Source organism: Tasmannia lanceolata, unplaced genomic scaffold (assembly GCF_043159265.1).
Source record: "Tasmannia lanceolata isolate RefF3 unplaced genomic scaffold, GAP_Taslan_0.1 ptg000003l, whole genome shotgun sequence".
Lineage (NCBI taxonomy): Eukaryota > Viridiplantae > Streptophyta > Magnoliopsida > Canellales > Winteraceae > Tasmannia > Tasmannia lanceolata.
The window spans coordinates 34,582,814-34,606,776 of NW_027518680.1; the positions used below are offsets into that span (position 1 = coordinate 34,582,814).

The 23,963-nt window shown below is 41.7% G+C and overlaps 1 protein-coding gene across 1 annotated transcript; it reads left to right on the forward strand.

The window, feature by feature from the left end:
* Window positions 1-9,323: 9,323 nt before the first annotated feature.
* LOC143869733 (uncharacterized) lies at window positions 9,324-14,895 on the forward strand. The gene is made up of 3 exons (XM_077376293.1): window positions 9,324-9,714; window positions 13,561-14,613; window positions 14,888-14,895. The coding sequence occupies exons 2-3, from the start codon at window positions 13,632-13,634 to the stop codon at window positions 14,893-14,895; spliced, it is 990 nt and encodes a 329-aa protein (XP_077232408.1). The 5' UTR covers window positions 9,324-9,714; window positions 13,561-13,631.
* Window positions 14,896-23,963: the final 9,068 nt, after the last annotated feature.

Sequence of the window (23,963 nt, forward strand, 5' to 3'; positions counted from 1 at the left end):
TCATTCTAAACATGGTAGCTCTTTCCAACCAGAGTAAATTCGTCAGAACATGGTATCTAATCTGAGCGAACCCGTTACGACGCGTAGATTTCCAAGGTAAGTCTGTCTGAACACGGTAGCCCTTTCAAACCAAAGTAAATTTGTCAGAACATGGTATCTAATATGAGCGAACCCGTTATGACGCGTTAGCTCTCCAGGGTAAGTCCGTCTGAACACGGTAGCCCTTTCAAACCAGAGTAAATCCGTCAAAACATGGAATTTAATCTGAGCGAACCCGTTACGACGCGTTAGCTCTCCAGGGTAAGTCCGTCTGAACACGGTATCCCTTTCAAACCAGAGTAAATTTGTCAGAACATGGTATCTAATATGAGCGAACCCGTTACGACACGTTAGCTCTCTAGGGTAAGTCCGTCTAAACACGGTAGCCCTTTCTAACCAGAGTAAATATGTCATAACATGGTATCTAATCTGAGCGAACCCGTTACAACGCGTTAGCTCTCTAGGGTAAGTCCGTCCGAATACGGTAACCCTTTCAAACCAAAGTAAATCCGTTTTCACATGGTATCTAAATATGAGCAAACCCGTTCCGATGCAGGAAAAGTTCGTTTCACCGTAGTAACCCTCCAAATTGAAATTGGTCTGTTTCCTTGCAGTGATCTTGCAAATCAAATCTAAGCCCGTGCAAGTCCGTTTATACACCGTATCTCGTCGAAATCAGTCACAGTTTAAAGCACAGTATCAAATCAAGATCATGCATACGATCTATCACATCAATCACCATGTGCCAAGTTGGCATTCCTGTGATTAGTTTCGCACTAGATATCAAAATGACATCCCCTAAGGTCCCTCCCTAAATCAGGTGTCCTTAACCTGACCTAGAGGTCCCTCCCAAAGTCAGGTGTCCTAAACCTGACTTCCAATGACCCTCCCGGCTGTTAGTAATGACGTCCATCCCAGGGCTTGTTCTAACAGTCGTATTTCAAAAAATCGTCGATGAGAGGTTTCCACTCAATGACAAGACGCAAGGTTCCTCGGTGAGGGCTGTACGCCTCAGGATCTGATGTGAGTCTTGCAAGCCTATCATTAGTCTCCAGTGACAAAATTTTGTTGTCCCCTTACTTTGGCATTCAGGTGCCTTGCACCCTCTACCAAAAAGAAGCATCTGTAGACACCCACTTTTGTCAGGGAAGTATTAATGATAGGTGATGCGAGGAAGAACCTTTTGACAAGTTCCAAAGCACCAGTTGTGATTATCTCAATCTCTCTTTAGGTACTAAATGATTTTTGAAGGCCATTTTGAAAAACTACCGACGAGCCTGTTTCCACACAACACCCGCCTTTTACAGCACAAATCGGTAAGCCCGTCTGCACACGGCATTCCAATCGGTAGGTTACCCTAGGGCCCGAAACTCTCTTTTAGGCACCCTAAAGACACCCTATCTACCGAAAGCACCCAATTTTTGGTTTATTAGAAAGCCCTGGACACAAGGAATCCAACGGACCTGACCGCGTTCGAATCGGAGTCCATTCGGAAGACATATGGACGATCGAAGCTATCAATAAGAGACGAAACCACCATCACCAGAAGCCTGTTTAAACATAGCAAATGCCCTTTTCAGCAAGCCCAAAACTTGTCCACACAGCACCCACTATTTACGGCATGAACTAATAAGACCGACTGCACACAACATTCCCAATCGGTAGGTTAACTTTGGGTCTGAAACTCTCTTTTTGCGCCCAAAGGACACCCTGTCTCGAAAGCACCCGATTTTTTATTGATTGGAGATCCCTGAACATAAGGAATCCAACAGACCTGACCGAGTGCGATTCAGAGTCCAATCGGAAGAGATATGGACGATCGAACGTATCGATAAGAAACGAAAAATACTGCGAAACAAAATAGAGAAGAGACGAACTATCGCGAAAACCGGGGACGACATCGTCCACCTTTATGGGGATGATGTCATCCCAGAATTTGTCCCAGATGAATTTGAATTCGTCTAAGACGAATTTTGGTCGGCTCCAGATATTTTTTACCCCTCCCCTATAAATAGGGGAGGGGGTAAGAGTTTTTTAATCTCTTCTCTCCCTCTCTCTACCTCTGGTGATATACACCTTCCTTCGGTGTAATTCCTCCCCTTCTGAGTGAGATTCAAGCCCTGAACCCCTGCAGAAAATAAAACAGAAACCTAGTTAGCTTGCTTTTTAGAAGAGAGAAAGTAGAGAAACACTAGATACCTCTTTTCAGACGTCGGCACTCCGCCGAATTTCTAAAGGTTCAGAGTGTCTTTTTTCTTTTTTGCGCCGTTGTTCTGCCAAATTTTGTTGAACTACGAGGTACTTTTCCATAGTAGCGTCGTTGTTCTGCCGAAATCTAGATAAACTTGAAGGCTTTTTCGGCTATACAGCGCCGTTACGCCGCCGATTTCTCCACAGCCTCGGAGGCTCTTTTTCAACACAACGCGATAGCACTGTCGAATTTCAGAGAACCCAACACCCTATTCTCAATATAGCATAGTCGTTCTACTGAAATTTCGGCAAACTCTGAAGTCTCCCTCTTCAAACAAGCGCGGTTACGCTGCCCAACTTTGCAAGTGGTAAGAATAAAACCCTAAAAAATGTAAATAAAAGAAAGATGTAATCCATTTTCTTTTTAGTTGTGCATTTACAAAACGGGTATTGGTGGGTTTCATCATCTGTGATGTCAAGCCCCTCAACCTGCCCCTTTACTACTTTCCAGATGTATTTATAAAACGGGTATTGGTGGGTTTCATCATCCGTGATGTCAAGCCCTTCAACCTGCCCCCTTACTACTTTCCAGTTGTATTTACAAAACGGGTATGGGTAGGTTTCATCATCCGTGATGTCAAGCTCCTCAACCTGCCCCTTTACTACTTTCCAGTTGTATTTACGAAACTGGTAGGGTGGGTTTCATCATTTTTTGTGTCAAGACCTTCTACCTGTCTTTTACTAATTCCAGCACTTTACTGCTTTCTGTACTTTTCCTTTACAAAGTAAGGTACGAGGTGGTGACGTCATAATCTCGTTCCATTCGGCCGAGCGCTTATGATATAAACCCCTCTGCCTTTGTTTTACTTTCTGCAATTTACAGCTTTCTGTAATTTCCTTTACAAAGTAAGGTACGATGTGGTGACGTTATAATCTCGTTCCATTCAGCCGAGTGCTTATGATATAAATCCCTCTACCTTTCTTTTATTTTCTGCAATTTACAGCTTTCTGCACAGTAAAGTACAAGATGGTGACATCATAAGATCTCGGGCGCACAAATTGCCCCATGAACTTATGTTATAAACCCTTCTGCCTTACTTTTACTTTCTGTAGTGTCTTTTTCGTTTGATTTAAGGAGAGGGGGCCTACTTGGGATCAGTTGCAGAGTTCCTTTGGAGCCTATGGCATATGGTCTCAAACAGGATCGAACCGAACCGCGCCTTTGTTTCAATTTTTTTCTTTACCTTCTATACAGTCATTTTCCGTTTGATTTAAGTTAGCCCGCGTTGTGAGTAAGTTACGATGTCTGGATCTTCCGTAAGTAACTTACAATACTAATCAGGTTAACTGTCACTTATTTTTGATTTCTTTCACTTCATTTACATTCGGAATTAAGCATAATCTAACAAGGGAAATAAAATCAAATTATTTCATTCCAAAATGCCAATTTAAGTTAAGAGGCCAGATTAATCCGGGCAAGAAGAGTGCCTAACACCTTCCCCGATTGTAACCACCACCCTTACCTAGATATCTGTAAAGACCGTGCCTTAAGCAAACAGAGCAAAATATAAGGTTCTAGGCCCAGAGCTAAGGAACCCCTGATTACTATTCTTCCAACAAAATTTGAGTCATTACTCATTTCCTTTGAAGAATAGACATGAGTCCTAGGCCCTAACGTAGGTGGCGACTCTGAGTTTCTCTAACTTGCGAAGTTAGGACTACGGTCCCGAGTTCGCAAGATACGCAGATCAAATAACACCCCCTAAAACCCGATTGTTGTGATCCCCTGTCGTCCTGTGCAATGAGGGAAAAACCCGGCTCCCACACCCAAATAATTAGAAAAAGATTCAGGTTATATCGGTGGCAATTTGAGCTTTCAAAGCTCAGCTATAGGGAGTCTTAGGCTATTGATAATTCCACTACCATTTAGCTAAGATATAGAGGGCTAATATCTGTAGTATTTTTATTTTTTTTTGAAACACAGCACAAAGTAGGAATCATCCGCTGAAATAAGAATTTGGATTACGCTCTTAAGTTCAATTAATTAGGTTTCATTAGCTGGTAGAGTTTTGTTAGCATAAATATATTGTGTAACGGGTACAGTTTTAATTTGCTCTGATAATGATACATACTTTATTTATCCTTTGGATTAGCTAATATTCTGTAAGACAAGAAATCTTGAAACACAGCACAATGCATACATCACTTATTTCAACTAGCCTAGTTTTGTGTTGATAGTTATCTTTCATTTTGCTGCTTTAAATGTGTCTTGGTAAGTAGTTTTTATTTAAATACTTGTGCTATATCCTTTCCAATAAGGTCTGTAACCTGTAGTACATGCTTTGACTATTGTGCTTGCATATCTCTACATCTCTCTTTAGTCCCTGTGTATGTATGTAAACTTGCTAACATAAGCCATCAGGTTCATGGAGAGTTGCTTTTTTGAGAGGGCTATTTTAGGAAACCAATTTTATGTCGAGACTCAATTCAGGGCTTTATATTCATCAGACCTTGTGACTTCGGATAGGCTAGAGGTAGTTATTTAGATAAGGTAAATGAGGACAAAATCTTAACAAAAATTCCTTAAAGGGAGTGTTGTCAGCATGATAACATTGTGCTAGTTGTGTTACCAAATCCCATACCCTTTTGAAAATGACATCATGATTGTTAATGGAGTCGGCAGGTTCAGTGATCACTAACCCTTGGGGAATAGAGATTGTAGTAACCAATTTTTTATGTCCATAACACCAGTAAAGTAGGGGAGAACAAATTATGGCAATCTTATTTGGTAGAATACATGTTCCTAGAGTAGTTTATGAAGGGCTTCTTGAGATATATGATAATTTTGCAGTAAGATTTTTCCTTAGTTAACTAGCCAGGGATGATTGCCATAGCAACAGGTTTGTTTGGGTTGTTGTTATTTTGGACGTCTGCTTTGTTTGCTATAATTAATGATATTGTGTTTGCATTGTATATGGCTTGATATTTTTCCTTGATGATTGTGGTCTTTCATTGAATTCTCTTATGCAAATATGCTGTAAGGATTCTTTGTAAATAAGTACTTGCCTATTTACAATGTTCTTCTATAGTCTCCAATTCACAAAGTTTTGGAAATAAACATGATCATCTTCTTTGATTAGGCATCTGGAAATGAGTTAAATGAATTTTTGTATGCCTGTGCTAGTGTATGAGTTAAAATTTGATAGTGCTTATTCTTTTGTTTGGTTCAGTCATATTCTGATAATGGCATAACTCACCTTGCTAGTTTTTTTTAAATGAATTTGAGAGATTTATAAAGAAGAATTTGTAGTTATATTGTGATGGCCCTGTAACTTAGTCGGGCTTGCGAGAATTGTTCATTCCAATACTAGGTAATGAAAAGGATTTGTTGATTACACTCTCTCATCAGTTCATGGCCTGAATTAGTTAAGACATCTTATAATTACCTTGTCATCACATCTTCTTGGTAGAACATGTTAACAATTATAATGTCTTGAGTGGTTTGAATGGGTCAGGAATGGAAATTTTATTTATCATGCTGACTTTGTAAGTAGTATGTATGAATGATGGATCAAAATGGAAAATCATAATTAAGTGGGAATAGTCAGCTGATGTGTAGTCATGTATACTCCATATTGTATATGTATAAGTTAGAAGCAGGCACTTATTATATGTAGCATTTTATTGCTATTAATGGGTCTCCCACAATACTTGAGTCATGTATGGTTGTTTGGACGGGTCTTGATTAAAACAAGGGGTTAAGGATTGATGTTTAGTCAAGGGGTTGTGTGACTGTCGAAACTGAAATAATAATTGTGGCTATTGAGGGAGTTTGGAGGTGGTTTTAATGACTAAACTGAGGGGTATTAGGAGGTTGAAAAGATAGGGTTCTCAAGTGGTTTTCGGTTATAGCTTGGTTGGCATATGTTGTTGGGAAGAAAGGGAAAATGTTAGGGCTGTTAGCTTGGTTAACTGGTTTGCAAGTGGCTAAGAATAGCATGACAAATGGGTGATATTTGGGTATTAAGGACTTGGTTTTGTGGGAGTGCAACATCAGGGGAGTGCAACATCAGATATTTGCTTATTGTAAGTCACAACATCATGTATGTCACAGCAGCTCACAAATTTTCTCTTCTCACTGGACATCATAATTGGTTTCAAATGATTTTGGATTGTTAGTAGCTGAACCTTCCATTATGTTTGGAGGCACAGAGCTTCTTTGAGTTTAAGATCTATTTGCTTTCACATACCCACCATCAAAGACATAAATTTCAGGTTAACACACTGATTTTTGTATTATTATATCTTAATAATTGTATAAAAATTTAATTGGGTTATATAGTAATAAAGTAGGGAATGCTAGTATCAATTCTATCATGTTATGAATACTTTTGTGTTTATGCAATGTTATTAATTTCTTACACAAGAAGGATAAAATTCATAGCAGTGTTGACAAGGTTATACTAGGATTAATAATTTCATTTCAACTTCATAATATTTAAAGAAATGATAAAAAATTAGATGAGCCTGATAGGGAGAATTCATTCCGAGTTCAATAAGAGAATGAAGTTGTTAGCATTGTTACATGAATCCAACTAGTCTGTCATTATATATATACTCTTGGGATTGAAATTGAACAAAAGGCATAAGCTCATCTTCCTTGTTCTTGCCATGATTGTTTCTCTTTTATTCAAAATATATCATCCCTTTGCTTATGATTTAATAGAATCTATTATATTATTTTATTAGATTGGCCTATGTAGGGCGATGAAGGAGTCATCCCAAGCCTATTATTTAGGGAACTTGCCAAGTCCCAGTAGCATTTTTTCCCTTTCTTTTAGAAGACTGTCCAAGTCTTGTAAGCATGAACCTTAGATGGTAATTCCCTCTATCATTGAGAGGGCAATGAAAGAGCCATCTGGAGCTCCCATTTAGGAGACCATCGTGGTCTCATTAGTGAATTGCACTAGGAGACTACCCAAGTCTCACAAGTAGTTGTACCCCTGATTAAGTCAAAGACTAACTTAGTCTTTTAGATAAACCCTATCCAATTTATCATTACAAGGGCAACGATAAGGTTACTAGGAGCCCACTTCTGTGTCTACGAGACTTACCAAGTCTCACTAGCACCCTCATGCGTCTCCTCTTCTTCTAAGAGACTTGTTTTAACTTAGTTAATACTCCCTTTATAGTTCATAGGTTAGGAGTTAGCCTTATAGACTAGGAGTCTACGCTCTAGTTAGGTGTCCGTCCTCTAGATAGGAGTTAGGCTTATAAACTAGGAGTCTACCCTCTAGTTAGGAGTTCGTCCTCTAGATAGGAGTCTATCCAAACCTTGCAGAGTTTAGGAGTCTGTCCTACCCTTTATAGAGTTTAGGAGTCTGTCCTAAAGTTGCATAGTTCAGGAGTCTGTCCTGCCCTTTGTAAAGTTTAAAAGTTTGTCCTACCCTTATAGAGTATAGGAGTCTATCTTTTTTTGTTTTAGGAGTCTGTTTTTTTAGATAGGATTATACCCTTTAGCTCTAGGGATTCTGTCCTTAGTGTTGACACTCCGCCAGGTTGTGGATCACGGGGTGTGGCACTATCAGTTCCCTTCAGCTGAAAGGGTGAAAACATAAAAATTCAAAAATAACAGAAATATAAAACATCAAAAATACAAAAAAATATCTGGAAAAGTCATGAGTCATTAGGAGAGTAGTAGGAAAGTCTGTTTTCGAACTACGTTGGCTTGATTCCCTCCCACAGGGTACGTAGGCAGCTTGGGACCTTCATCCCAAGCCCAGCCAAACTTTGTAAATAAAACTTTTTTAAATCTTCAAAAAGAAATCATTCAAACCTTTTTAATAAATTGTTTTAAAAAAGATCTTCCTTTAGAGTTAGGAGTCTGTCCTAGATGTTTAGAGAGTTTTAGAGTTAGGAGTTTGTCCTAGAGTTAGGAGAGTCTTAGAGTTAGGAGCCCATGTGCGGTCAGTTTGACTATATAGCTTGGCGCATAGTCGGCTGATGGTTATACTAGGATTCACTTAGTTAATCCATTATTTTTCGAGGACACAACCTAGTTGCACATAGGATGTAGAGCCCACCTGCATTAGTTTAGGGTTAAAAACTTTGCATTTAGTTAGGGCATATAGGGTGTCCTAAAATCCACAATTCACTTCAACTTGACTAATCCTATTCAAGAAGCTTTAAAAATCAGTCTGCTCTTTTAGGTCGAGTCTAGTTTAGTGGTCTAGGCACAAATAGGCATCGTAGCTTAGAATAGGCCACAGAACTACGTAAACCTTGATTCCAAAAAGAGGCTTGGATACGTAGTGCAGCTTGGATGGCTGGTCATCCAAGTCCAGGGAATACTATTACACATTTTTTATTGTTGTAGAGTTTTAAGAGTTTGTAGTCTAGTACTTGTCACTCTGTGTTGTATAGATGCATGTTAGTGTGTTTTCTTCTTTTTACCTTGAGTGTTTACTTTCTTCGGATATACCTCTTATATAGTTTTATCCTCTCTTTTATCCGTATAGCAGTAGTGATGGCGTTTGAATCCGGGTCTGCGATCGCGCGGTCGGTAGAGGGCCTCCGCGGGGTCTGCAATCACAAACAAGGGGGTCAGGGGGTCCGGGGTGGGTCCCGGAATACCACTTCGACACCCAAGTCAGATCCTTCGACCAATCAATATAAAGAACAGCGAGAGAGGGAAGGGAGTTTCGATCAGGGTTACCAGGTGTAGACACCCACATTTTGCTTTACTTTAACCAACAATAACCTAATATATTGATCCATCCTCAAATTTTTTGAAAAAAAACAAAATGATAAAGAGATGTACCTGGTGAGATGATTAGATCCGAAAAATTGAAAAATACCCTGATTAGTGAATTTAGTGTGTTAAATCCATGTGAGAACCCCCTCTATCATTGATTTATATGTTTTAGGTCATTAATATCTTGATCTGACTTTACGGATCATCAATCGGGACAAAATAAGCTAGGGTCACTTCATAGCCCGGACCCTGATTCCATTCCGAGACCCGATTTCCGTTAATCGTTAGATCAATGACAGATCTTGACCTGGGTCTCACCATCCAAAACCACCTAACCTCTCCTCTCATCCTAACCATCCAAACCTCACCTAACCTCACCTAACCTCTCCTCTCATCCTAACCACCCAAACCTCACCTAACCTCACCTAACCTCACCTAACCTTACCTAACCTCACCTAACCTTACCTAACCTCACCTAACCTCACCTAACCTCCTATCCCATTCTCCTATAAATACCCTCTCATCCCACCATCCAAGGGAGAAGAAGAAAAAGAATCCCTCTCTTAGAAAATTCATCCCTCTCCCTCATCTCTTCAAGGGTTCGGCCATCCTTGCCGGATCGGGTGATACGTTGGGTGATATATATCAAAAGCAGTCATTATCAAGCAAGGAATCATCTTCAAGGAATTAACATCAAAGAAAAATCAAACACAAAGTGGGTTTTCAAAGAGGTAGGCATTTATTTCAATTCTATGTAGGGTCTGTTTTCATGCATATCTTTTACTTTAAAAGAAAAACCATGTTAGGAAGCATCTAGGATCAATCTTTACTCATTCTTCTTGATGGTAGACTTTGAAGTTATACATGTTTCCCTCTTCTCTTAACCCATCTTATCTTCATTTTTATTTTTCCCTAATGGTTCACACCCTGGTTCCCCCTGGTTAGCCTCTGGTTAGACCCTGGTTGCACCCAGGTTCGTTGCTGGTTGCACCCAGGTTCGATACTGGTTCGCACCCTGGTTCCCTGCTGGTTCGCACTCTGGTTAGACCCTGGTTGCACCCAGGTTCGTTGCTGGTTGCACCCAGGTTCGATACTGGTTCACACCCAGGTTCGCTGCGGGTTGCACCCAGGTTCCCTGCTGGTTGCACCCTGGTTTCCCTGCTGGTTGCACCCTGGTTCCCCTGCTGGTTCGCACCCTGGTTCCCTGCTGGTTCGCACTCTGGTTAGACCCTGGTTGCACCCAGGTTCGCTGCTGGTTGCACCCAGGTTCCCTGCTGGTTGCACCCTGGTTCCCCTGCTGGTTCGCACCCTGGTTCCCTGCTGGTTCGCACCCTGGTGCACCCTGGTCCGCACCCTGGTTTGTACCCTGCTTCCTCCTAGTTAGACCATGGCTAGTCTCGGGTTTGCTCCTAACTTAGACCCGACTCACTTGACCCTAACCATTAACCCAATCCAACCTAACCATTAACCACACCTAAACCCATACCCATAAGCCTTAAACCCTATAACCATAGCCACACATCATACACCACATGCCTTTCATTCATCCACCCAACAGTACCCTCATACACCCCTACAATAGACCCGGCCAACCCAGTTAACCCGGCCATCGGGCCCATTCGGCCCAATTAATTCATTCCCCTTAAGAGCCACTTTGCCCTATTGGTTCCTAAGATACTCCAACCACCCAAACCTCAAGCCGCACCCCAATCCACGCTCAACCAGTTCCAATCCAGTCTAAGCCAAGTCAACCCGCACTTGACCTTGACCATTAACCCAATCCAATCCAACTCAACCATTAACCCCACCTAACCTGACCCTAGCACAACTCAACCGAGTCACATCAACCCAAGCCATACCTTTGTCCACTCACTGAGGCACACCATTTATCCATAAATCTGGTTACATTAAATCTAACCCAGCCAGGCCACCTGCAGCTTAAGTCAAATCGCCCCAATACAATCCATCCAAGTGGGATCCCAACCCAGCTCAACTGAGTCAACTCTAGCCAACCTCCCTAGTCGAGTTGACCCAACTCTCTAGTCGAGTATGCTCAACCTCTTTAACCGATTGGACTCTCCCCTTAGTTGACTCAATCCAATTCCTTAATCAACCCATCCCAATGCAACCGAGTCGCATTCGACCAAGTTGCGGCCTTCCATGTCACAACCGAGTCATTCCCCTATTCTACTAATGCCCTTTTACACCTAATAGAACTTCCTCCCTTTTGCCTAACCAAGTCATATCCCAACACAATCTGAGTCGCATGTCTGAATCCATTTGACCGAATCTCATAAGCCCGCCCATTTTGAATTCCCAAAATTCAAACCCTTGATGATTCCTATATGCTCAATTCTTTGATGCAAATTCCCAATTCCAAAATCCCATTGCTAAATCAATGTTTCTGAATCTCAAGTCCAATGCTCAAATACAAACCCGATTCCTGATCCAAATACCAATCCTGTTTTCCAAAATCCAAGCAACCTCCCCAGCGGAACTACGTGTGGCTTGATCCCCATCGCGGGGTACGTAGGCAATTTGGCACTCCCAAGTTCAGTCGCACCTTTCTCTATCTTTCTCATTCCCTCACACTATTTCATCATCTCTTCCATCCCTTTTTTCACTAACCTCGAGAATTTAAATCGATTTGTCTTGTGTCTTTCGGAACCGTTGGATCACGGTTTCCGTCGTAAGGACCCTTAGAGCCCAATTTAGGAACACCGGTGTCGTGTCGTGTCCTAAGTTTTAGAGAGTCCTAGAGTTAGGAGTCCAGCCTCATCACGGACGCTTGCTATGTATAGCAACCGTGCCATAGGTCTAGTTACACTAGTCACCCAATCTTTCCCTAGGACAAGCCTAGTAAACTAGGATGTAAGGCAAACCTGCATTAGTCTAAGGGACCATTTGCATTTAGATGAGAATCATATAGCATCTTAGATGAAATCCTAAGATAATAAAATCCTCAACTTGAATTAAATAACTTCTCCTAAAACTGTTGAAACAGTCAATCCCGTCTAGGTCGGTGTCTTAGTTGAGTTAGGCATATGTAACTTAGCTTAGGTGCACCGAACTACGTCGACTCTGATCCCAGTGAGGCTTGGGTACGTAGGCAGCTTGGATGTCTGACGGCATACCACCCGCGAGTCGGCACCACAACAAATTGTGGTGTTTTGGATATTAATTTTCTTGTAAATGCTTAATCAAATCATTTAGGGCTTTCCATGAAATTAGAATTCTAGGAGAACTTTCACTTAGAATGAATCCAGACAAATTAATAAATCAAGATACACATCTAGGATTCACATTGAAATTAGATCATAGGATGCATGTCACTTAGTTCGCACATTAACATAGAGTTGAATGAGCCATTTAAAATAAATTTAAAAAAGTTAGCTTTTGGAATCGAAGGCCGATTATCGGGCAGGAATGGTGCATGTGGCGGATAACTCCCCATACCTTCCATTCTCGTAACCAGGTAGCGAGTCTAGATTTCTGGTTAATTTCGGGTCCTAGATCCCACATCTAGGTGGCGACTCTGTCAGTCTCTTTCGTGTGGAATTCGGATTGCCTTAGTGATCCCAAGTTCACATAAAAGACGAATTACAATCAACAATTAAAAACACACGCCAATCGCGTGGATACGAGAGACCAAGAGAGAGCGCGTGGCGGCTCGCGCCCCACACTCCCTCACGGGCTAGGTACCACAGTTTGGCGACTCTGCTGGGGACCACCTAACTTCATTAAAATTTCAAAAGATAATTCATTTGAATTTAATTTAATTGGCTCATAAAAACTCTATACTTGTTAGATTAGTTTGTCTTGTTTTATTTTCTCATCACACTTTACTCAAACTTAATCTAACAAAACCTGAAGGCATCATAGATTGCGCAAACATATTGCACACACTTACATCACTTGCATCTAAACTCTGCATCTCACGTGCACACACGTCCTATTTTAGGAACCCGGAGTGTTATCTAGCATGGTTGACTGGGATTTCATCACCTGGTGCCTCTGTGCTAGAGAAGCATTCCACCCTTAGCCTAGTACCATTATGGTACGTAAACGGATCTCTTGTTCACGTACTGATACGCCGGACACTGGTACAGTATATCGAACAGGGATTCGCGCTAAGGGAACTCTTGGCCTTACCCCTAGATTAACCCACACATGCATGTAGTATACGAACACATGTGCATCACGTGTGTGAGCCTAGTTTAGGATATCCTGCCTATTTGTGTCTAGATTAGGCCGTAGACCATCTTCCAATGGCTACGATCGGTCCTAGGTACACGAACAAAGTCATGAGTCGAGATCCTCTCTCCACTCCGCTTGATTAGGATTAGGGTTGATGCCTTCAGGTCACACTGTTAAAATGTGCGAGATTAAAAAAAAAAATTTCCTTTAGGGGTTAGGATATAAATCCTATCATTTCCAAAGATCTCATAGGATTAGTCATTCTTGATCTATCCGTTGAAAGCAATCTTATGCTATCTCATCTAATCTTTCGATCGTATGCCTTTCATTCTTCTATCGTGTGATTCGATCATGTATTCATACTTTCCTTGTACTGGCAGGAACTTATCCTAATCTCGTGTTCATGTAATCCTGATCATTCTTATATCCCTTCTCTTGGCTTACGGGCACTATGTCTACTCGTACAATTCTTGATTGGATCCGTGGTACATTAAGAGAATCCCATATCTACGCCATAAGTGAACAAGAGAAAAATCTCTTCGGCTACGTGGCAACCATCAAGCTCGATTGGGGATTACTCTATGCCGCATCAGAGTGTTGGGATCCCGATCATCATGTCTTCCGTTTTGGCAACCAAGAAATGTGTCCCACCTTTGAAGAATGGTGTGCCTTATTGGAATATCCTGTGGATGGCCCTCTAGTGAAGCCATCCTGTGTTCCAGATTATCGTCCTTTGTTCCTTTGCTTGATGGATAATCCAGATGAATCCATGAACTCTTTCATGAAAGGCCAAGAAGTGTCCATGCAGCGACTGATTGACATTTACCCTCCTGTTGGATACATTGGTGCTGTTGATATTCAAAAAGCTCGACGGCGCGCTTTGAGATTCTGCTCCTTTGCTAGGTTCCTCACTGTCCAGCCTTCTCGCTTTGCGTCAGCTGTTCTTCTGGACCTCGTTGATCAAATGGATCGTGGCGCCAATCCAATTCCTACTATGCTTGCAGAAACTTTCAATGGATTGGATGATATGGCTCACCTTCGTGCCAGTTCAGGTCCAAGCTCTTATATTCGCTCTTTCGTTGGGTCTTTCTCAGGATGTCCTGCATTACTTCAAGTGTGGTTATGCCACAAGCTAAAAATTGCAGCTCCTGTCCATTTTGATCATACGTTATACACCTTCAGTGAATGGCGTCATGATGTTTCTTTCGATCATAAAAGCGATTGGGTTGAATGGTTAAATTCTCGCCAAGAAGATCAGATTTATTGGCAAATTCCCGGAATCCAAGAAGCTGTCTTCAACACCGGAGAAGCTAACTACGTTCGCCTTCTTGGTCTCAAAAAGACTTCCTTTTATGTTCCTGCCAGGATTCAGCGTCAGTATGGAAGGGAGCAATCCATTGTGCCTCCCCTTCATCATTTCTATCCGCCTGAGGGTCTCAAGCCCAAGATTGTCAAAGCTGTTTCATCTGCTTGGGATGCAAGAATCATCAAACCTTTAAAGGAGTCAGTTGAGGAAGATTGTCGTCCGAAGAAGAAGTCTAAAAAGAATGCTTAGTTCCATGTTTATCTTTGAAAGATTGAACCATGTACTCAAATTTTAATGATTGATCAATAAAGTCCATCCTTCTCTTTCATTATCTTTGTCTATGTGTGCATCATCGTCTATTCTTCTCTCTGATTTTAAAATATGTCTTTCGGATATTACAGGGCAATAAACATCATAGCTAACCCTAATACTCCTTGGGTTCGGGTCTCTTCGCGGTTAGAGAGGAAATCTGTTTCTCCGCCACCTTCTCTAAGAACCCCAGCATCTCCTTCTTTCCCGTCCTCATCCTCACCAATGGCAGACAACCAAGATGGTCTTCCACCCGCTGCTATTACCGATACTCTTACCTTGATTCTCCAACAGCTTCAAGAACTCAAAGAAGAAAACCGAGTTATCAAGGCTCAGCTTTCTGAAAAGTTGGGACCGTCGTTGTCCAAGGATAAAGGGCCTATGCGCCAAGCAGCTACTCCAGTAGCACCTGCCCAAACAGTGTTCATCAATATCCCTGATAAAGTCGAAGAAGACTTAGAAAAAGAGCAGTACAGCGAGAATCACAGTAGGCCTTCTCAGTCCATGGTTGATAAGTCTGTTATGGAGAAATTAGAGACTCTTACCAGGAAAGTTCAAGACATTCAGTTTCAAGACCAGGGTGGTTTCAATCCCAGTGATCTTACTTTATTTCCCGAAATTCGCCTTCCTGCCAATTTTCAAATGCCCGATTTCGACAAATATGATGGTGTGGGTTGTCCAATCACACATTTGCAAATGTTCACCATCATGTGTCAGCCTCAAGGGTTATCTTCTGAGCAAATGGCTCAATTGTTCCCAGTTTCCCTAACCAAGGTTGCGAGGAGATGGTTCATGGTCTTGGACAAGACTCGTTACAGGACATGGAAGGATATCGGCGAGCAGTTCATCAGGCAATTCAAATATGATGATGGGACAGAAATCACCAGAAAGGATTTAGAGAGAACAAAGCAAGACTTGAGGGAATCCTTTTTGATTTTTGTGAAAAGATGGAGGAGAATAGCAGCTCAGATGATGGAGCGCCCGTCTGAGGAAGAACAAGTCCAGATAATCATGAAAAATATTTCCCCCCAGCTCCAGTATCACATGTCTTTGCAATACTATCCAGACTTCAAACACTTCATCGTGGCTGGCACCCAGATAGAGGAGGCTATGGCTCAAGGTGTATTCAACCGTAGCAACCCAAACCCCAGAGATTTCAAAAAGTCCCCTCCAGCCCAAGTCAATAGTATTTCCCGTTCCAATGCTCAATCCTCTAGGTCCCAAGAACCTTTAGTAATGGACTATGCTCAAACCGCAACCGCACCTCGGCAACAAACCCGGGTAGAATTTACCCCTCTTCCCATTCCATCTTCAGAGGTGCTTAAGCAGTGTCTTGCTTCAGGTCGCATAACCTTACCTGCCATCCGGCCTCCCCCCAATCCTCTACCTGCAAGTTGGCGAGCTGACCTACACTGTGAGTACCACAGAGGTCCTGGTCATCTTACTGACAACTGCATTGCCTTGAAATTTAGAATCCAGAAACTCATTGATGAGAAAGTCATTGCATTCCAGCCAAGACCCAATGTCACCCAAAACCCATTACCTGGTCATGCAAATCCTCCTGCTGCCGTTAATGCCATAACCATAGGAGATCCTGAGTTTGACCCTCTTACCCTCATATGTGCCTTAGAACCCATCTCTGAACCCCAAATCATATTCTGTGATGAATCACACCTAAGAGAGTCTGTACCTCCCTTGGTAATCACCTATGAGCCACAAGTCCCTCAAATTATCACTTATGATGAGCCTGAATTGGATGAAGTCAGACATGTGACAAGGGGCGGAAGAATTTTCAAACCTGTTGAATTGAGAGTCGAAAATCCAGGGGCATTGGCTCGAGGAGAGGAGCCGCAATATGTGAAAGATCCAGATGATGAAGTTGTGCAGCAGTTAAAGAAAACTCAGGCTGTTATATCTGTATGGGGATTATTGATAGCATCAAAGAAACACAGAGAGGCTGTGTTAAAAGAATTGAATACAACACAGGTATCCTCAGAGATATCTCCGGAGCAACTGGCTGAAGTTGTTGCTCTAACCCAGGCCACCAGGGCCATTAGTTTCTCAGATCAAGAGCTGCCTCCTCAAGGTCGGAATCATGCTAGAGCTCTTCATGTCACTATTGTTTGTGGAGGCAAGAAAGTACCATCTGTGTTGGTAGATAACGGATCCGCGTTGAATGTGTGTCCATTAAGAACTGCCATTACCTTGGGTTTCGGTCCCACTGATTTTGCCGAATCAACCCTTGGTATCCTCGCATATGACAATACCCGAAGAAATGTGGTCGGAGTCCTCACCACCAAGATCGTTATGGGCGGTCAAGAATTTGAGGTTGAGTTTCAAGTTATTGATATCAAAGCCTCGTTCAATATGCTTCTAGGACGTCCCTGGTTGCATAAGGAAGGTGCTGTCGCTTCAACCCTTCACCAAAAATTGAAGTTCATTAAAGATGGGAAGTTGTTCACTGTCAGAGGTGATGAAGAGCCAGAAATAGGGCAAATAACAGGAGAAACTTTGATCCTTCCAGTTGCAAAAGCAGATGACTACAACTTGAATGGTTTCGCATTCGAGGTTGCTGTTATCTCTTACAAGGATGCCTCTCGGGAGGAGTTGTGTTTGCCGTTCGCCATCAGTTCTGTGGTGGCCAAGATGATGAGAAAAATGAACTACTTCCCTGGTATGAATTTGGGCCGTGATCCAAGCAAGGCATCTCACTGGCGCCCAATCAAAGCAAACCATGGAATTTTCGGTCTTGGATATGTACCTACTGAAGAGGAGGAGGAAGCCATGGAAAAATTGTTGAAATTGAAGGAAGAAATCCGCCGCACCGGAAGGGTACTCCTAATGGCTCCATATCCCTTATCAATGAATGGTCATTTTATCAAAGAAGGTGAGACGTTTCCATACTATGGGTTTTCTGAACCATGGTATGACTCAGTGACAGGAATCATGATACCCGGTTTTGAAATATTCAGTGGCCTTGCTCTCCCAGAAACAGAACCGCCGATATATTATGTTGAGAAAACTGTTGAGGACTGGTTAGTCTACCTTGAGCCAGATGTGCTGGAATCTTTGTTTGAAGAAAATGTGCCTGATGTTGATTACTATTCTGAAGAACAAGAAGAGACAGATTGTGAAGATATGCTAGTGGCAGTTATTCAGAGTAATGATACCTTTACTGAACCTCAGAGTCAGATTGCACCTGCAACAGAAAATCTTTCAAACTGGAGTTCTGATGTTTTTCCATCTTATTTTATTGCTAAGTCAAGTCTAGTCAAGTCGAGTGAATCAGTGTCAGTGCCTAGTCCAGGCGAGTCATTTTCTGAGTTTATTTACTATGTGAATCCTGAACCTGTTCAGGATGAGTCCAATGATAATGATGTAACTTCTTTCAATTCAATGAAATCTGATTCTCAGTATGTCTCTATGTTTGCTTCTGACTTTAATAATAATGATAACACTCCCTCCTCAGATGAGGAAGGGGGGATCGACGAAACTCCCCTTGAATTGCAGCATATGCTCAAACAAGAGGAGGAGCGCCGAGCCCAGCCTCTTAAAGATGAAATCGAAATTATAAACATCGGAACAGAAGATTTAATACAGGAAATACGAATTGGAAATACTCTATCCTCTGAAGAGCGCGATGAATTAATAAACCTACTTAAGGAATATAAAGAAGTTTTTGCCTGGTCCTACAAAGATATGCCCGGGTTGAGCGAAGACATTGTTCAGCACAAGCTACCTTTATTGCCTGGGATTAAACCTAAAAAGCAGAAGCTAAGGAGAATGAAGCCTGAGTGGGTCCTGAAAGTAGAAGAAGAGGTTACTAAGCAGTTGAATGCTGGATTTCTGCAAGTGGTGGAATATCCAGAATGGCTCGCAAATATAGTACCTGTACCGAAGAAAGATGGAAAGGTGAGAATGTGTGTAGATTTCAGGGATTTGAACAAGGCAAGTCCAAAAGATGATTTCCCTCTACCACATATCGATATCTTGGTGGACAATACGGCCGGGCATGAATTACTATCTTTTATGGATGGTTTCTCGGGCTACAATCAAATTAAGATGGCACCCGAGGACATGGCTAAGACCTCGTTCATTACACAATGGGGGACATATTGCTATCGGGTAATGCCATTTGGTCTTAAGAATGCCGGTGCGACATACCAAAGAGCAGCTACAGCCTTGCTCCATGACATGATACATAGAGAAGTCGAAGTTTATGTCGATGATATGATTGTAAAAGCCAAGGAAAGGAAAGATCATATCCCGAACCTTAAGAAGTTCTTTGAAAGAATTCTCAAATACCAGCTTCGCCTGAATCCTAGCAAGTGTGTGTTCGGGGTTACCTCCGGTAAGTTGCTTGGATTTATGGTGAGTCAAAGGGGTATAGAGGTAGATCCTCAGAAGATTAAGGCTATCCAGGAGATGCCACCGCCTAGAACCGAGAAGGAAATTCGGGGATTCCTAGGAAGGATACAGTTCCTAAGGCGATTCATCGCTCATCTGACATCAACTTGTGAACCTATCTTTAAGCTCTTAAAGAAGAACTCTTCCAAAGAATGGACAGAGGAATGTCAGCAGGCCTTTGAAAAGATAAAGCAAAGTTTGTCTGAGCCACCGATAGTAGCACCAGTGATACCGGGGCATCCATTGCTGCTTTACTTGTCAGTAACAGAAACCACAATGGGTTGTATGTTAGCACAGCAAGATCCAGAAACCAAGCATGAAAAGGCTGTGTATTATCTTAGCAAGAAGATGTTGGAGTATGAACAAAAGTATACTGTCCTAGAAAAAACCTGCTTAGCCTTGGTTTGGGCCACTCAGCGACTCAGGCATTACCTTTTATCACATAAGGTCCTGCTTTTGTCGAGGATGGATCCTCTGAAGTATCTCTTTGAAAAACCAGCCCTGACAGGCAGGACTGCCAGATGGTTATTATTGTTGTCTGAATTTGACATCACTCATGTAACCCAAAAATCAGTAAAGGGCCGAGCCATTGCTGAACAATTGGCGGAAGCACCCCGAGAAGAAAGTCAGCATTTCAAGCCGATGTTCCCAGATGAAGAGATCATGATGGTTGAAGATGAGTATCCAGAAACTGGTTGGACCCTCTATTTTGATGGAGCAGCAAACCAAACAGGACAAGGAGTAGGGGCATTGCTTGTGTCGCCTCGAAATGAGCATGTCCCCGTTGCCGTTAAGTTACAATTCAATTGCACCAACAATATGGCAGAATATGAAGCATGCATTGTTGGGCTTGAGGCTGCATTGGCCTTAGGCATAGAGAATCTTGACGTATATGGAGATTCGAAGCTAATCATTTGCCAAACTCAAGGAGAGTGGAGAACCAAAGAAGAAAAGCTATTGCCATATCATGAATACTTGGATATTCTCGCTAAGCAATTTCAACGCGTCACTTTCAGTTATTTGCCAAGGTTGAAGAATAGATTCGCCGATGCCTTAGCAACGTTAGCTTCCATGATTGACATACCTCACAATATGAAGATGAGGCCCATCACGGTTCAAGAGCAATGGGCTCCTGCATATGTTGATGCTATAGAAATAGCTGCAAGATGTCCCGATGGAAAGCCATGGTATACAGACATAAAGAACTACATCTCAGGCCAGGGGCATCCCAATGAGGCGTCGAGTAAAGAAATAAGGACTTTGCAGAGATTGGCAGCTAATTTCGTCATTTGTGGAGGAGAGTTGTATCGACGGTCTTTCGATGGAATTCAACTCTTATGTGTCACTGAAGATCAGGCAGAAGAAATTCTCGCAGATATTCATGAAGGGGTGTGTGGGCCTCATATGAATGGGAAGATGTTGGCAAGGAAGATCCTACGTCTGGGGTATTATTGGCCGACATTAGAAGCAGATTGTCACACATTTGTGAAGAGATGCTATAAATGTCAGATACATGCGAATCTCATCCATGTACCACCCACCGAATTGCATTCTCTTACCTCTCCTTGGCCGTTTTCGGTATGGGGAATTGACATCATTGGCAAGATTTCTCCCAAGTCGTCTAATGGTCACGAGTACATACTCGTTGCTATTGATTACTTCACCAAGTGGGTTGAGGCCGCTTCTTATGCAAAGCTTACATCCTCATCAGTTGCTAAATTCATACGCACCAACATAATTTGCAGATATGGAATTCCCCATGAACTTATCTCAGATAATGGATCTCATTTCAAGAAGGAAGTAATCTCTCTTTGCGAAGAGTTCAAGATTAAGCATCATAAATCCTCGCCTTATCGTCCGCAGACAAATGGAGCGGTAGAAGCTGCAAACAAAAATGTCAAGACTATCATTAGCAAAATGTCAGAAACTTATAAAGATTGGTCGAATAAGTTACCATACGCCTTGTGGGCTTACAGAACATCAATTAGGGCTTCAACTGGGGCAACCCCTTACTCTCTTGTTTACGGGATGGAAGCAGTGCTACCTGTTGAGATCCGTGTACCTTCGCTCCGAGTATTGACTGAAGTCAAGTTACCAGAAAATGAATGGGCAGATGCCAGGTATAAAGAGTTGAACATGCTAGACGAGAAGAGATTAAAGGCGCTTTACCATGTGCAAGGTTATCAGCGCAGAATAGCCCGTGCTTTTAATAAAAAGGTTAAGGTCAGAGATTTAGAAGAAGGCAATCTTGTTCTAAAAGAGAATCGAGCACCAATGTTTGACCCAAGGGGCAAGTTCAAACCAAATTGGTCAGGACCATACATTGTGGACCAAATCTTACCCGGAAAAGCCGTCAAGCTCCGTAATTTAAATGGAGAAATATTGCCAGAACCAACAAATCTTGATCAACTCAAGAGGTTCTATGCTTGAACATCAGAAGGCCGTCCTTTGGCCGAATAAATCCCAAATTCATAACCAAAAATCAAAAAATTTATAACCTTTTGCAAACCCTTTTGAGCCTAAATAAAATTTTCCTTCAAATCCCAATATACTAGGGGCATTCGCCCTGAACTACGCATGATCTGATTCCTACACTGGGATACGTAGGCAACCTGTTCATAGGTTCGGTCGAGACCCTTGCAAAACCTTAAGCCATTCTTTGAAAAGCCCTACCTCACCTATAAAGTCCTTTTGGTGTTCAAGTAAAAAGAAAAGAAGATAAAAAAGAAAAAGAAAAAGAAAAGAAATGGAGCTTGAAGATCCGCTAGATTGAAAAACATGAAAAGGCGATCTAGGCAAAATTTAGGATCATTCCCCTGCTAAGTTGAAAACCTGAAAGGGCGGCTTAGGCAAAAGGTAAGGGGGTGGCCCGCTGAGTCGAAAACCTGAAAAGGCGATTCAGGCAAAAGTTAAGGCCGAGCGGTCCACCAAGTTGAAAATCCAAAAAAGGAAGACTTGGTCGTGGTAAGATTGGATTCACGCCAAAAGAATTACATCGGTCTCTGAACTCGCGGTAGGTCAGGCGAAGCTAATACACAATGATTCTCGAAACTAGGGGCATTAATTTTGAAGCAATCTGAAAGTTGATAGAAAGATATATGAGGTATCACTGTATTAAAAATAAGTGAAGATGTTTATCAATGGAGAAACGTTCTTTAAAAGAGGCTAGTCTAACCCAAAAGAAAATACTGATAAGTCAGAAGCATCACGAGATTACTGGAGTAATCTTTCTTATTTTGTGTTTTTATTACAAGTGTCTGTAGTTCTATTTAAAAAAAAAAAATTTATTTTTAGAATTGTTGTAGGGTGCAATCACTCTGAAGGCAGGTTCATTAACAGGTTCTGAGGAACTTGGAAAAAGGTGACGCTGTCACGAATGACGAAGATCTTTGAAAGAATAATCTCTGGTCAACGAATAGAAGAAGGTTAGAATGCCTCAAACTGAGGCAGATTGCTAATGAAGTGGCATCCCATATTTAAGCCCTGAAGTTCTTTTGCTGCATAGTGTTATTAAATCCTTTGCTTCTAAAGTTGTTAATTGGAAATTTCGATTTCTCTCAAAGCTCAAATCATCATATCTCTCTGAATCCATTTGGAAAAAGATATTTTCTCTCTGAACATCACACAAATATGATATCTCGCTTCCTTGGAGTCCGTACAAATACGGTATTTCACTCTCCGAGTCCATACGACTATGGTCTCTTATCCCCTTTGAACATCATACAACTATGATGTCTCATTTCCTTGGAATCCGTACAAATACGGTATTTCATTCTCTTCGAGTTCATACAACTATGGTCTCTTATCCCCTTTGAACATCATACAACTATGATGTCTCATTTCCTTGGAATCCGTACAAATACGGTATTTCATTCTCTTCGAATCCATACAACTATGGTCTCTTATACCCTTTGAACATCATACAACTATGATGTCTCATTTCCTTGGAATCCGTATAAATACGGTATTTCATCTTGCCCAAGCCCATTCAAAAATGATGCTGCATTTTCATTAAGAATCTTTCAAAAGTCATCCATTATTCTCTGAGACCATTTGAAAATGACGTCTCATTTCCTCTGAAGCTGTTCAAAAGCGATATTCCTTTCCCTCCGAAAATCCATTTGAAAATGGTATCCCATTTCTCTCGTTGCCAGCGGCACCGCAGCGGGTTTGTTTTATTGCATTCCAATTCTAGGATTTCATCTAAGGTCTTGCATTATATTAGGTTGCATTGTGTTTAGGGGGTCCTTTGTCGATTAAAGCTACGCAAAATGGTTCTGTCATTTTGACTTTGGTATTCGATGACTACGTCGTCTCTACCAAAGAGGGGCATCTGTAGACACCCACATTTTGCTTTACTTTAACCAACAATAACCTAATATATTGATCCATCCTCAAATTTTTTGAAAAAAAACAAAATGATAAAGAGATGTACCTGGTGAGATGATTAGATCCGAAAAATTGAAAAATACCCTGATTAGTGAATTTAGTGTGTTAAATCCATGTGAGAACCCCCTCTATCATTGATTTATATGTTTTAGGTCATTAATATCTTGATCTGACTTTACGGATCATCAATCGGGACAAAATAAGCTAGGGTCACTTCATAGCCCGGACCCTGATTCCATTCCGAGACCCGATTTCCGTTAATCGTTAGATCAATGACAGATCTTGACCTGGGTCTCACCATCCAAAACCACCTAACCTCTCCTCTCATCCTAACCATCCAAACCTCACCTAACCTCACCTAACCTCTCCTCT